Source organism: Pseudochaenichthys georgianus, chromosome 12, assembly GCF_902827115.2.
Source record: "Pseudochaenichthys georgianus chromosome 12, fPseGeo1.2, whole genome shotgun sequence".
NCBI lineage: Eukaryota > Metazoa > Chordata > Actinopteri > Perciformes > Channichthyidae > Pseudochaenichthys > Pseudochaenichthys georgianus.
The window spans coordinates 30,888,763-30,904,742 of NC_047514.1; the positions used below are offsets into that span (position 1 = coordinate 30,888,763).

The window sequence follows — 15,980 nt, forward strand, 5'->3', positions numbered from 1 at the left end:
AGTGAAGGGGGGGAGTCTCCCTCCGCAGCCGGTTGGCATAGTTCCGTTGTACAGACCGACGTTAACAGCAGCCCTGTATGTGCACACGGAGACCGACTCTGTCGTCCGGTGATCGAACCGCCTTCTGGAAAAGCTTCACAAGTACGTCGGTACGCAAATGCGCTTTGTGACACAAGTGACGGTATGCATTTCAGATTAAGCACATAACCTGCGTACCAGTTATGTGCACCCCTGTACCAGAGCCATATTATTAGTATTATATGGCTCTGCCCTGTACTACAGCAAAAGTATTCTCCGTCGGGACTTCCTGCAACAACACCACGCCGTTATCAAAGATGTTCTATTGAGAAGACGATCACTCCGTGACAAAAGTTTTCAAAACCGTGGCTACTGAAATCAATCTTACTAACTGCTGTCTGTGCAATTTACTCCGCGCGAGTTGGCAGACTTTATTTAGCTTACTTTAACATCATGTCTCATGGTGGAGCTAAGCCATTTCTTGGTATGGGTGTAGCCTACCCCAGCCATATCCTGGCGCTGCCACTGGTGGCACGTATGGGGCGGGCCATTCTGCACATGCGTTAAATGCGTTAAATATTTTAACGCAATTAATTCAAAAAATTAATTACCGCCGTTAACACGATAATGACGGATCAATGTGAGGAGCTCTCAGCTGCTGTCTGTCTGTGGTATGATGTGACCTTTGACATCTGACTGTCTGTGCACACGCTGTGATTTCATTCTGAAGTGAAACTATCTGTTTGTACCAACACTGACCCCAAGATTTGACATTACGCCTCACAATATGTGATTGAAATTCTTTGGGAAAAGAACATTTTCAGAATGAGAGGGTCTTTTTGGAAATGGGTCTTTTTTTGGAAAGTGAGGATATCTTTGGGAAAGAGAGGACTGTTTCAGAAAGTAAGGAACTTCCTGGGAGAGAGGACATTTTTGGAAGGTTTTGACAATGGTTTTCGACGTCATCTTACTGTTGGGTAAAACATATCATTATTTAGTGTTGTGTGTGAAGCAGAGCCGCTTCAGCAGGAGTTACACCACTATCTATTTTAAACAGCAGTGAAGAGAAAATAAAAGTGTGTGTGTGTGTGTGTGTGTGTGATAGGGCATTGACGTGGATGCCTGCAGTAAGGGGCATGCCCTTCCCCCCACCTCCCGGTCTCCCATGACAACATCTCCCCACACACACACTGTTGAATGCCGTGTCATGTTAGTAAAGTGGGGATTTTAATAAAAGGTTTGTGGGGACCTTTCTGCAGCTCTGCTTTAACAGAAGTTAGGAAACAGAAAGTAGAAAGAGAGACAGGGAGTACAGAGTGGAGACATGAGACACTGGTGAAGACGGAGACTGTCCACTTTCCAGTAATTGCATTGTGTTCGGTTGAAGGACTTGGTGGGTCAAACTGTGACGTGCACACACACACACACACATTAAAATTCCAGCAGATTCAGCAGAAAATCACAGACTTTTCGTCCTTTTGAAACATGCGAGTGGTTACATCATTTATCTTGTTAGTATCAAATATTCCTAATTTCTTTTTTCTTTTATTTAATTGGAATTGTTACGACGCCAATCTGACCTGTTCCAACCTGTTACCTGTCTGCATGAATATTTACACACTAAACTAAACACTGCAGCAGGACCCCCTCTTGATTTCATTCATTGCATAGATTAAGAAATTAAACGTAAGCAAAACTGTTTAATAGTATTTTCTGAGTATTTCAATTCACTCTACGTTTTAAATAAGCTTTATTGGAAACCTTTATTTCCAAAGCAGTACAGATTATCATTAACATTGAGATGATTATCAACAAATACATACCATAATATGCAAAAGTCAAGTACTGTTGACTTGCCCATCAGCCTAACCTGTACGCTGTGCTTAGCGCTGATGATGAATGTTAATGTGAGTGTAAAACGTAATTACCATGCCGAACTGAGCGATGTGGATATAGGAGTTGACCTGCTAAATATCAGCATGTTACCGTCGGCCTTAGTGAGCACAGTTGTGTTTCAGGTTAAAGGTCTCCTATCGTGTAAAATGCACTTTTTTTGTTATGTCTTTTATACATAAATATGTGTCCCCTTTGTGTCAGAAAATACAACCCTCTCTCTTTTCCTCCGTACCCAAGTCTTAAAGAACTGGGCTACAACGGAGCGGATCCAGATTTGCTGCGGTCTTGACGACATCACTAAAATGTGTGCTGGCTTTACGCCCACGGCCCTATCAGAAACGTTGCTGTTTCAGAAACAATGTGCGACGTGTTTTGGAAGTAATATGGTCTTTGTTTACATTAGCAGGCATGGCTAACACTCCGAGCTAACCTGTGCTGGAGAGAGTGTGCAGGATCTAGAAAGGAGGTCACCTTGTGGTAAACCTGAGAGAGAAAAGCGTTTGAGCTGCATCCTGTTTCAGAGATCATTCTCGATGAGGTCTTGAACATGGCGTTTCATCACGGCAGCATTTAGCTGAGTTTCTGACCAGCAGGCACAAGCTCCCACTACCCCTCTTTCTCTTCTTAAAGCTAAGGACCCCACACCTGCACTTCTCTATCAGGGCTGAAGCAGAGGGCTATGAGGCACGGCTAGAACGAGTGATCTGTTCTTAGACATGTTTTGTATACATTTGTATATATCTGACACCTATTACATATGCCTAAAACTAGCATAATAGGAGACCTTTAAGTCTGTGTGGTAACTTAGCAACATTCCCATTGCCAGAGCTTTTCTGAGTCTCCTTCTGAAGGAGTAATGTTGTGTCTCTGTGTCAGTGCCTCCACCACAGACCTGTCCGGGGGCTACGACTCCGGCGGCAGCTCCCTGAGGAAGAGTCCGGACCAGTACAGCTCGAGGGGCAGCATGGACAGCCTGGACCCCCCCCAGTCCGCTCACCTTAACCCCGGAGCTCAGAACCACCACACAAACAGCGGACCCCACCCCGCCTACTCCTCCTGCCACCAGCTTTCCTCTGCCAGGTGCCCCCCCAGCTGTTACCGCCTGACCGTCTGGAAGTACAGAGCACAGCTTCTGTCTGACTTAGCTGAGACAGAAAAGCGCCTCTATTATCTAATGTTGAGGAGACGCAACTACTTGCTTGGTTCATAGCTAACATACGTACATAGCTAACATAGGTTCATAGCTAACATAGCTAACATAGGTTCATAGCTAACATACGTACATAGCTAACATAGGTTCATAGCTAACATAGGTTCATAGGTAACATACGTACATAGGTAACATAGGTACATAGGTTCATAGCTAACATAGCTAACATAGGTACATAGGTTCATAGGTAACATAGGTTCATAGGTACATAGGTTCATAGCTAACATACGTACATAGGTAACATACGTACATAGGTTCATAGGTTCATAGGTAACATAGGTTCATAGGTACATAGGTTCATAGCTAACATAGGTTCATAGGTAACATAGCTAACATAGGTTCATAGGTAACATACGTACATAGGTCCTGGTTTGGCTTAAAATATTTTTTGTTACATTATTTTAGTTACAGGCGTAAATTAGAATAAGTGAACGTTGACTGCTTTTTCACACTTAAATACTGGTATCATGGGTGAAATCCATTGTTGTTTCATCCATCCATCCTGTCTTCTTTATCACACATATGCAGCAGGACGGTGAAACCCAACGTCATCTGGGAGGAAACACTTTCCCTTTAATTGACAATGTTCTTTTCTGTATAGGAACGTTATTGTTTAAGGGGACATTGTTCTTGTAACTAAAGTTGGTGTTGAAGCTTTCACCAGTCATACTTAGTTAAAGGTTTTATGATTGGGGGTCATCGCTGCTCCACTGACAACCCCCGCCCACATTAAGCCTTAAAACATAAAGCAACAACCATACAGAAACATATGACATCACAATTATTCAAGTATGTATTCATTATTATTCAACCCATTTCCCAATTCACCGCTGAGACACTACAGGAAAGAATGAAAGGACCATGGGAGCTTTATTAGTACGATGCATTAAGCTTTTGGATAATGAACCGGTTGCCTTCTGAAAATACAAAGTCCAGCTTCACCAGCCATTTGACGTTTGCTTCAGAGCTGGAGATATCTCAATGTCATGACTTGAAATGGAATCTCTCGTCATGTTCCAGGTCCTCCAACAGCATCGACCACCTGCACAGCAAGCGAGACTCGGCCTACTCCTCCTTCTCCACCAGCTCCAGCATCCCAGAGTACCTGGCCTCCACGCCTTCCTTCAGCCCGGAGCGCTCGTATTCTCTCGAGACGGTCCTTCAGAGAGAGAGAAGAGGTGGAGAGATGCAGCAGGCGGACGTGTGCTACGCCCAGACGGTGTATGACGTCCAGAGGGGCCACGAACACCAGCTGAGCTCCACCTCCACCGCATTGCTAAGCAACAGAGATTCCAGAGGCGAGGGAGAAGCGAGGCCGGGGCACAGCAGAGAGCAACAAGGTGAACTTCCTGTTTCAGGAATAGTTTTGGGATGTTCTAATTGTTATCTGATGACATCATTTCTTCTCTTTGTGTTCTCGGTGCTTTAGGTGGGGTCTGTTACCGTGGCAGCAGCAGCAGTGGCAGCAGCAGTGGGGGTGTACCGGCATCACAAAGACACAGTGTGGGGCCAATATGGGGCCCCTCAGCCAGCCGCTGCTCATACGAGAACTTGAAGGGGGCGCCAGCTCCACCGATGCGCAGCGATAGCTACGCAGCCATCAGGAACCACGAGAGACCCAACTCCTGGTCCAGTCTGGATCACGCCCGCTCACTACGGTCAGTCACATCAGAGGGATATCCATTCTCCTCCAACAGCACTCTCATCAAAACAATGGTGCTGAGCCTGTAATGAAGAGCACAATGTCCGCCCCAACTTCAGTCATTCGCCTTCCAAAATGAGTTTTACATCCATTTAAGCTTCCAGACATGCAGATATGAAGCTGGGCTACCCTGTCTCTTAAAGTGGACTATCATGCTATATTTGAAACATATATTGTAGGGCCATACCTATATAAAACATGTCTGTGAAGTTTTTTCAAAATACCAAACAGATCATGCATTTTAGCCATGCCTCATTTCGCTCTATTTGCTCTTTTCCAGCCCTGTTTTTGCAAGGGCTGATTCTGTGGCAAATGAGCTGCAGCTGACCTTTGCAGGGGGGCGAGGCACGAGCGTCATGTTACCATGCTGTTACCATGCTGTTACCATGCTGTTACCATGCTGTTACCATGCCACGCAACCTCTCATTCCCCTGATAGGTGGAGAGTTGTCCATATAGGCGGAGCACCCCGTTCTGACGTCAGCATCAGTCTGTGTCAGATCCGTTACAGCCCCTTTTTAGAGATTTGGGTACGGAGGAAAAGAGAGAGGGTTGTGTGTTCTGACACACCGGGGACACACATTCATGTATGAAAGATGTACAAGAGTGCATTTTGCATGATAGGTCCCCTTTAAGTTAAATAGGTATTAATTCATTTACAGTAAAATCAACTCATTATTTTATTCTTGTATTTATAAATGATGTGCATCATAGCTGATGGGCTAATAATGTGACGGTTTTTATATATCTTTTTGTATTGACCAGGTGATATAAGTTAAGTAGTAGAGTAAAAAATACAGGTGTTTGTAAAGTACTAGTTAAAGGTGGGGGTAATTTTGGAGAAACCAGCTGGAGTGCGCTAGAATTAGAAAATACACAGCCGGAAAACATCTGCCACTTCCTCACAGAGCCCCTCCTCCAACACACACGAACGCGCACGTGACCAATGAGGGCATGAGATAAGTGTGTGCACAGATGGAAGGCTGACAGGCAGGTAGGCCATCCAGTTACTTTAGCCGGCTCAGATGATTGGTCGTGCTTGTTACAGAACCACGGCTTCCACAGATTATGTTTTTATGGATTTTTTGTCAAAGCACTTCAGATATTCATTGCTATCGGGACGTTAAGAGCATTCCATGGGATATAACAACAAGTGTATCTCGAGCCGGTTTCTCAAACTTACCTACCCCACCTTTAAACAAACAACAACCTCTGTAAATGACAAGGAAATGACTTGTACAATTGAATACATTATGAAATATTCTAAGATACATTACATAGCCTATTATGCTAAAGTACAGTAAACATGCAATATATGATACAATGATATTAACACATTACACTATGATACAATTAGGATATCATGATACGATAAGAAACATCTCGCAACAACATGCTGCTATCCTATAAAACTATACAATAGATAGAATCTGCAATAAAATGCTCTGATTAAATGCATTTGGATCAAATCAATGCAACACAATGCAATATGCTGGGCTATGTTACCATTCTCTACGATCCACTATGACACGATACATTATAGAATTGCCCTGTAAGGTACAATATGATATAAAACAGTTAGTATAAATTGTTGTTGTAAAATACTTGTGTAAAATGAACTTCCACTATAATGAATTGTGTTTTATATATTGTGTTCAGGTCTCTGCAGAAAGGTTCCTGGCACCACTCCAGTGGCCCTGTAGCATCAAGTGCAGGTAGATATCAATTCTATCTCCATGATGGTACACTTTTTGAATCTGCTAAAGGTTGCTCTTCTTCCCCTGAATGACCCCCAACATCACTGACTCGGTTCCTCTGGTTGCAGCGAAATGCTCGTACGGGGCCGAGGGCCAGCTCCACACCGTGATAGAGAAGAGTCCGGAGAGCAGCCCCACCATAAAGCCCCGGCAGGGCGGAGGCTTTCCCAGCCCCCCCTCCTGTCCTGGCCCTACCTCTGGACATGCAGGCCCCGGCCCCCAGCTCTTTGTGCCCACAGGGATAGACCATGTCCCCCAACATCAGCCCCTCAATGCAAAGATACCCAGTCCTATCCAGGGGCCAGGCTCCTTGGGAGGCTACCCTGCCCCCACCCAGCAGCAGCAGGGCATCGAGGGGAGAGAGGAAGGAACAACCGAGGGACGGGAGGAAAGAAGGATATCAGCTACAGCAAACGGATACCAAAACAACCCTTCTTCTTTACTGTACTCCTACCCCCCTTCGTCCACAGCTCCCTGCACTCTTCCCAGGCCTCCAGCACAACAGGCAGACAGGTAATGCTATACTTTTGACAAAAAGCTGTGCTTTTCGTGTCATTACTTCCTACCAGTAGCTGTAGCAGTTGTGTAGCTTAGTGTGTAGTTCGTTCCCAAGAGTCATACTTAAATAAAATAATTGCTAAATGCACAACTTCATGCTATTTGTTGGTGTTTCCGATTCTATAATATTCTATTCTATAATGCTAACTCAGTCTTCTACCTTTATCAGGCCTCACCAGGAAGAGTCTTACTCTGAACTCGACAGACCCTGCATGAAAACAGCCAGAGATCCATCAGAGGAACACACAACCCGCCAGGGACCTCATGGTCAAAGCTTCCAAGGGTCCCAAGTTCAAACAAGCAAGAGACCCCACAGCTTAGTGTTCCAGGAAGAGAACCAGGATTTCAATATTCCCCACATCCAATCGGCCGCTGGACACAGGGCTCCATCCTCAGAAGAATGGAGGGACCCCTGCATACCTGTCCAGTCGAGGGGAGACAGGAGAAGGTCAAGTATTGAGGAATTACTTTTGGTGACTGAAACCAGAGTCCTTCATTGATCTGCCAGACTTCTTTAGGTCAGAATTCTAGTTAGACTACTTCAACGTGGTCCATAGGAGGCTTCCACATTGAGATATCTTTGCAGAAAACCAAAAGCATGCTCAAGGATTGTAATCTTTTAACCATTGGAGAGGCTTTTTTTTTCATTAAACTCATGCACTAACATCATGCTGCTAGGCACCGCAGCCAGATACAGCCACAACAACACACTAGCACACCCTGTGTTCAACACATGTCTATCTATAACAGCCGCGACCTGACGGTTAATGGCTGTGTTGTTCATTCAATGCTCGTATGTTTTGTATCAGGCAAAATCAATAAATATCAGAAATGATTTTCCCTCCTGTACTTTTCCTCAATGGTTTCTTCCTATCGCCCTACAGATCAATGGACCAGACCAGTACTCTTTCAGAGCCAGTGACATCACCTAGGCTCGCACAGGGACAGGTTCTTCCTACCCACACACCTTCTCCCCTCTCCTGCCCCCCCCACCTCAGTGACCTCAGTGACTGGGACCACCGAGAGCAGGACAAAGACAGAGAACACCCACTGACCCGTCTGGAGGTCGCCCTTGCTGAGGTCCAGCGAGGCTCTAGCCCCAACAGTGTCATCTCTGCAGGTAGCCATGGCAACAGCAGCGTTGGCGATGGCAGCCAGGGACCTGTACGCAGCCTCTCTGTCCTGGAGAAGGTCAGTCGCTTTGAGTGTCGGGACCGCACCGGGAAGCAGCGCAGTCACAGCACCACCACGGCACAGGACAACGCCTCACATCGGAGGGTAACTCCACCCAGCTGTGATGCGGTCACCAATTCAGCGCAACTCCTCTCTGATTGGAAGTGCTTGGCCCTTGTTGGCTGTGACACTGTTTCACTGCTTGATTGTTTATGATTTTGAATTAGATGACTGAGAAGGGTCGTAACTCCCCATGTGGACCAGATGACCTCAGAAATATGCTGGAGAGAAGCAACAGCAGGACTAAAGCCCACCGGACTCTGAGCTACAGAGGAGGCAGCTGTGAACACCCGAAATACAGGTAACTGATACAACTATATAGATATAGTTACTATCATTTATCACAATACGTATTAGTAACCATTTATGACGAGTTCCCACCCTACCATGTAGGACCCCAGCAGATCCCAGCTCAGCCCTCCAGAGGAGCCGCAGCACCTTCCAGCTTGTTGAGTCCAGAGAGGTCGACAGCAGTAAGGAATTCCCCTGCACACAGGACATCCAGGACCTACTGGGCCCCATGGGGGACACGTCCTTCAAGAGGTCAGTCTTACACAGATCAGAGGCCTTTAGTTTGCATCACCAAAAAAGTAAGAGTCCTCCTACAGGTCAGAGTCCTTCAACTGCTCAGAGTCCTTCAACAGGTCAGGGTCCTCCTACAGGTCAGGGTCCTCCTACAGGTCAGGGTCCTCCTACAGGTCAGGGTCCTTCAACAGGTCAGGGTCCTCCTACAGGTCAGGGTCCTTTAACTGCTCAGAGTCCTTCAACAGGTCAGGGTCCTCCTACAGGTCAGGGTCCTCCTACAGGTCAGAGTCCTCCTACAGGTCAGGGTCCTCCTACAGGTCAGGGTCCTCCTCCAGGTCAGAGTCCTCCTACAGGTCAGGGTCCTCCTACAGGTCAGGGTCCTCCTACAGGTCAGGGTCCTCCTCCAGGTCAGGGTCCTCCTACAGGTCAGGGTCCTCCTACAGGTCAGGGTCCTCCTACAGGTCAGGGTCCTTTAACTGCTCAGAGTCCTTCAACAGGTCAGGGTCCTCCTACAGGTCAGGGTCCTCCTACAGGTCAGGGTCCTCCTACAGGTCAGAGTCCTCCTACAGGTCAGGGTCCTCCTACAGGTCAGGGTCCTCCTACAGGTCAGAGTCCTCCTACAGGTCAGAGTCCTCCTACAGGTCAGGGTCCTCCTACAGGTCAGGGTCCTCCTCCAGGTCAGGGTCCTCCTACAGGTCAGATTATTCTAACCAGTACCATGAGTCTCACACAGGAAACATGTCTCTATCAGATCTTACAGGGACTCTTTGAAAGATGCCCAGTCTAAGGTCCTGGGTTCCACCTCCTTCAGAAGGAGAGACCTGAGCTCTTCAATCAGCCCTACAGCTCCTCCGGCTCCCCCTCCCACAGCTCCTCCCCCCGTCTCGTCCTCTATCACCGAGCAGACTCAACATGTCTCTGCCAAGAACCACTCGCTGGAGAAGAAAGGTCCAAAAACCATGCCCAAACCACAGGGTGTCGTCATGGCACCACAGCTGCTCCCCCTGGTCACTTCCCTTCACACTCCGAAGGAGCGGCATGTGGTCAGCCCGGAGACTGGAGGCCCGAGCCCGCCTGCCCTCCCCAATGTCCCGCCCGTTGGTCCTCCTGGTCTGACGAGAATCTGCGGCCGCAAACGTCTGAATTTAGACCAAAAGAAGCGATCATACTCGGAGCCAGAGAACATGAACGAGGTCGGGGTTTCAGATGCTGAGACTGCTGCCCTCTTCAGGCGTGGAGGAGGTAAGTGAAGCAGAGTAACTCTTGCTCGACATGCCTCACGGTGTTGACAACACGCTAGGGGCTTGGCTTAGAGAGGCATATAGTTATCTGTTGCATTGTCAGAAACGTAGCTAGGTTTTTGCACAAACTAGCCACACGTTGGTTAAAAAGTAATGATGATGAGTCAAGCGTTTGGTTTCCAGAAATGATATACTTGTCCTGCTAAATCAGGCTTGCTAAGAGTTCACATCAGTGGTGACCTAGCTGCAGTTATCTTATGTATAAAGTGTTATTGCACGACTGCTATGTGTTGACAATGTTCAGCATCAATGCATTTAATAAGATTGGCTTTTTATTTCATATTGGACAAAAACAAATATTAACATAATTTAATTTTGTACCTAATAAAGGTTTACTTCTGGAAACGTTATTTAATACTAAGTTTAGCAAAGACTGAGCCCAGCCCTAAGGAGAACCAATGTCTTTGTTGGTATATGCTGTTTATAAATATATATAGATATATATATATATAGATATATATTTATATATATATACAGTATAACATCTATATAATATACATTATATGTAACAGATATATCATTTAGTGTCCGCATGTGACCGACCATGCGCTCTGATCTTCTGTCGTCAGATACCAGCGTGGCAGAGCGTCGGAGGATGTTTGAGCTGGAGACGAATGGAGTCGGGGGCGGGCCTCTGCAGAATGCCACTTCAAGGCCCGACTTGCGACAGCTTCAGCATGACGCTCTGGCTGATTACATGGAGAGGAAGAGAAGCGTGAAAAGAGACAAGGGAGGACAGAGGAGTGGACTGAGGCCCCGGAGTGCCTATCTGCAGCCTGCAAACAGCAGCCATGCAGGTGGGTTGGGGAGGAAGGGAAGTAGAAGCAGGATGTAGGCGTGGTGGATGGATTGAGGATAGGTGGGAGATGAAGTAAATATTGAATTGATAGACCAACCTTTGTGTTCTTGATTGTTTCCTCTTCTTATCTTCTTCCTCTCTTTCCCTCCATCTCTCCAGCGTCCTCCTGTCAATCAGACACCCGCAGCCTCTCCCCCACCTCCAGCCTGCTCTCCCTCCAGGACTCTGTTGCAGATCGAAGCTTCTCCTCCTGCTCCGCCCTCCCTCCTGGAGAGGACCTGTGGAGCCTCCAGTCCAACCTCTTCTACCCGGGCAGGGTGACCACTCCAAGGCCAGCATCGCACTCATCTACTGGGTAATAGAAACCACCCAGCTGCATCGAACACCAATGTGTTGCCATGCCAGCAATGAGGCTTGTTTGCTTTGGCCTTTCAGGGGGAGGGCTATCCCTGTGGGCCAGACTAAAATACACTATCTCAACAACATGGACGACTTCAGACCTCCAGCAGTTCAAAGTGTTCAATCATTCACTGACAAACTAAACTTCTGTTGTTAAACTTGTACAGTATTATTACAATTGGTGAACTCCTTCCAAGTCCAAGTCACTTTATTTTCAAGTTCTCTGTGTGTGTGATACAAACAGGGAGACCAAAGTGCTATTGTCACTGTCCCCAAGAATAAGGATATATAACAATATATACGTATATATACATACTTACACACACATCTGAACACCCCCTTATATATATATATATACACATACTGTACATACTCATACAGATATGTAGACATATACACACATTATGAGTTATAAATGAAAAATGTTCTAGTCTGGTAGACTTAAACGGATTCATATAATGTCAATGAATGAATGAATATATGACAAAGTTCCTGGTTTGTTCTCCCAGTGCTCCTTCTGACTCCCTCCCTGAGCTCCAGGACGGGCTCCTCCAGGACGGGCTCCTCCAGGACGGGCTCCTCCAGGATGTCCCTCCTGAAGCAGGGCTCAGGAGACAGACCTCCAGCAGCAGAGACCTGCAGCAGTCTGCCTCAGAGCACCCCCTCCACCTGGGCCTGTCCCAGCAGCTGAACGGGGCTCTGCAGAGGGCTGGCTCCGCTCGAGGCTCTGGGAGGTCAGCCTCCACTGAGGACCTCCTGGGGAGGTCTGAGGAGAGACAGATGACTCCTCAACACTGCCGCTCACGCTCCTCCCCTACGGCCCAGAGACGCCATCAGGTAACACTGCTCCCACTCATAATCCATTCAAATGATCACTATCGTTGTTGCGAGTTGCAAGTTAGCAGGACAAATATTTGCCCTATTATAATATAACCAAGAAATAAAATAATCATAATATGAAATGATTTGTTGATGAGTGTAGTTATTTCCATTGTCTGCTACTTAGTACTTTTCCTCCACTACATGTATTAATCCCTTTAGTTACTTCACAGATCTGGATGAATGATGTGAAATCTAACCAAGTGTTGAATCAGACTTTAGTTCCACCTGGAGTAAATCCACCAGCTACCCTGCAGTCTACAAAGTACTTCAGACTAGCTGCACCTCCACCAGCTTTGAGAACACTTTCATGATCAATCATTATAAAACATATCTTATATATTATTCTGAAATGGACCAATCTGCACAACGACTACTTTTACTGTCTTTCACTATATTTAGATGAGAATACTTTTATACTTTCACTTGAGGAACATCTTGAATGCAGGACTTTTACTGTCACAGAGTATTCCTACACTCTGGTACTTCTACTTTTACTAAGTACAAGATCTGAGTACTTCTACTTTTACTCAAGTACAAGATCTGAGTACTTCTACTTTTACTCAAGTACAAGATCTGAGTACTTCTCCAGCCTCTGGTAGTTGTTGATCATGCCAGTATTAGGTGTCGGCTGGTTATTGGCGCAGACGGTTACTCGGGAGTGAAAGTGCAGTGCCTGCTAGAGATGTGCCTGTGTGGCTGCTTCGAAGGGTTTAGAAGTGAGTCTGTGGCCTCAACCAGCTCAGAGCCCTTTCAAGTGTGTGAATCAGGTTTGATGAATGCTTTAGAAAGGACACGTTCAAACTGGCCGACACCTTTTTGAGGTTAGTCAGCGTTTACATTACCAAGTGCCTTACTGCAACTAGCACATGGAGAAACAGGAACCTTCTCTAATGCGTTTCCTGGAGAGTTCCCCAATGGAATACTGAGATTTAGTACATGTTTGACAATATGTGATTCATTACAATGTGTGCATAGTCCAGTGGGGTGCCTGTTTGACCCTGTGCTTCCTGTTCTCTTCCCTCGGGCTAAATTGTCACTTAGGTTCCAGTATTTTCGCTCAATAAGGCGTTTATAGTTATGTATGATAGTTGTATCCTCTGTTTGGTATCTGTATGTCCGATAAAGTTCTTATAGGGATTACTTAGTCAACATGTCTACTTTCCCTTTTCCTTCTGCCGTTACAAGAGCAGGGACCCCGAGGAAGGACATTTCAAATTCCGTACAATGTAAGTGCGGGTTAAAATGCTACATTACATACACAAGAACCTGCCTGTATCAGCAACACAAGTAGCCGCTAAATAATTGTTCTGATATGTTCAACATCACATGCAGCACAAATTCCATATCTCGCAATATAAACGAAAGTGAAGCATAATTGTGTTAACCGCCAATGATTAAGATCCATCATTTAATGTATTCATCCTCGTTCCATCGTTAACTGAATGTCCTGAAGTCGGGCCAGCAGTTTTTCCTCACTCCTGCTAACAGACATTCAGACACACAAAGCAAGAGGAACATCTAGTCAACTTCTTGGCATACTTAATAAAAACAAACTGTACATATTGCTTCAAAAAATAGTATAATGTTTAATAAGGATACAATAAAGGTGTACCAGTATACATTTTTTGGCCACCTATTGGTCCAAAATAAAATATCCTACTCAAATGGAGTAAAGAATGGATGTAGACATTCCCGGCCCTCATGGTGTATCCAGTTCATTCATGACATGTTGCCATTAAGGGACATTAGGCGCAGAGGCACACAGGAAATACCCAGAGTCTTCAACGTTTCCTGTGAGGTGCCAGAGAGCCGGTGGCTGGGCGCTGTCCGATGTGGATGACTGCAAAGATAACACACATAACTTCATCATACACACGTCTACAGAGTTCTTAAAGAATGCAGTAAAGGATGAATTGCTCTTCTATCTGCTTCAGTGATCAGAGCATGCTGTGCCACATAAACATCATTACACTTCAGTCAGACAAACAGACACTCTGTCCTCTAACTTTAGACCCGTCCACACAGAGACGAAACGCGTTGTATCCACTACAGTTCTCTATCGTATAGAACAGCGGTTTTCAAAGTGTGAGGCGCGCCTCCCCTGGGGGGCGCCAGAGAGCTTCAGGGGAGGCGCAGCGTGAGAAAAAAATAACGAGAAACAGTGAAATCTAGCTAGTTAACTTCAGCTAACTTTATACGAGCGGCAACATGGATCAATTTTTAGTGAAGTTACCTAAAGTGAGAGAGGAGACAGCGTCTGGCAGAAAACATCAGCTTTGTTTTGAAATAAAAGTTGTGGCTCATCGGACATTTATGAGAGAAAATCCCTAATGTCCGAGTGCAAGTGAATGCAGCACAAGACGCGAGCCTTGTAACCCCTCCCCCGGCCCTGGCGCGAGCGAGGAAATGTGATTGGCGGCGATTTCATTTGAACGGGACGGCGCATTCGGACTCAAGCACTGAAGGAATGAGGTATTTGCGGTTTACAATGACAGAAGAGCCTGTCAGTGTGGCTGCACTCAGCATTGAATCAAAACGCACTAAAGCTTTGGATCTTAATCAGTTTGTGAGGCGTTTTGCTGAACAAGATGGCAATCGCCGCATTCAGCTGTTATAGGCATGCCAACTTGATGCTCTGCTCACGGATGACTCGATAAGCATAACAAACTGTTAAGATGATGACCTTACGCTTGTAAATATATTTTTTCTTTGTGGGGTCTGCCCCCAAAAAACAGTTTGAAGTCCTGAGAAAGTCAAATAAGACGGTGTGTAAAACTACACTGCCCAGCCAAAAGAAAGTAACCGCTTTGATTTAACTAGGCCAGTAGGTAAGGGCATTCCACTGGATAATAATACCCCCTGCATTATAGCAACAACAACAACAACAACAACAACAATAATAGCAATAATAATTGGGAGGCGGGGCGCGGCTGTTCTTATGTTCTCTGAGGGGAGGCTCACCTTCCCACACTTTGAAAACCCCTGGTTAAACAATACATCTCACTGCAGCCTAAGGCTCTGATGTTTTTAATTAAGAAGTCTTTGAACATACCAGCAAGGACCATTTTGGAGGCTGTATCCTAACCCTACAACTCACTGCTTTGGTGTATGTTTTACCACACTGGAATATGTATGCCCAATTTTAAGATTTTAAATACTCAATGTAGGAAGCAACTTTATTGTACTAAAGTCAAAGTAGAAGTGTAGGAATACTCTGTTAGTATAAGTCCTGCATTCAAAATATTACTCAAATAAAAGTACAAAAGTATTATCATCAAAATATTATCAAAGTAGTCGTTGTGGAGATTGGTCCATCTCAGAATAATATATAAGATATGTTTTATAATGATTGATCATGAAAGTGTTCTCAGAGCTGGTGAAGGTGCAGCTAGTCTGAAGTACTTTGTAGACTGCAGGGTAGCTGGTGGAGGTGCAGCTAGTCTGAAGTACTTTGTAGACTGCAGGGTAGCTGGTGGAGGTGCAGCTAGTCTGAAGTACTTTGTAGACTGCAGGGTAGCTGGTGGAGGTGCAGCTAGTCTGAAGTACTTTGTAGACTGCAGGGTAGCTGGTGGAGGTACAGCTAGTCTGAAGTACTTTGTAGACTGCAGGGTAGCTGGTGGAGGTTCAGCTAGTCTGAAGTACTTTGTAGACTGCAGGGTAGCTGGTGGATTTACTCCAGGTGGAACTAAAGTCTGATTCAA

The 15,980-nt window shown here is 45.7% G+C and overlaps 1 protein-coding gene across 1 annotated transcript in view; it reads left to right on the forward strand.

The window, feature by feature from the left end:
• Positions 1-15,980, forward strand: part of shroom3 (shroom family member 3) — a 93,795-nt gene that overhangs the window by 58,791 nt on the left and 19,024 nt on the right. The window contains exons 3-15 of the mRNA XM_071205072.1: positions 2,791-2,994; positions 4,145-4,464; positions 4,554-4,782; positions 6,485-6,540; positions 6,651-7,095; positions 7,310-7,588; positions 8,025-8,418; positions 8,541-8,674; positions 8,767-8,916; positions 9,650-10,140; positions 10,769-10,996; positions 11,158-11,353; positions 11,907-12,234. Coding sequence (XP_071061173.1) covers positions 2,791-2,994; positions 4,145-4,464; positions 4,554-4,782; positions 6,485-6,540; positions 6,651-7,095; positions 7,310-7,588; positions 8,025-8,418; positions 8,541-8,674; positions 8,767-8,916; positions 9,650-10,140; positions 10,769-10,996; positions 11,158-11,353; positions 11,907-12,234 — 3,454 coding nt within the window. The remainder of the gene's footprint in view (positions 1-2,790; positions 2,995-4,144; positions 4,465-4,553; positions 4,783-6,484; positions 6,541-6,650; positions 7,096-7,309; positions 7,589-8,024; positions 8,419-8,540; positions 8,675-8,766; positions 8,917-9,649; positions 10,141-10,768; positions 10,997-11,157; positions 11,354-11,906; positions 12,235-15,980) is intronic.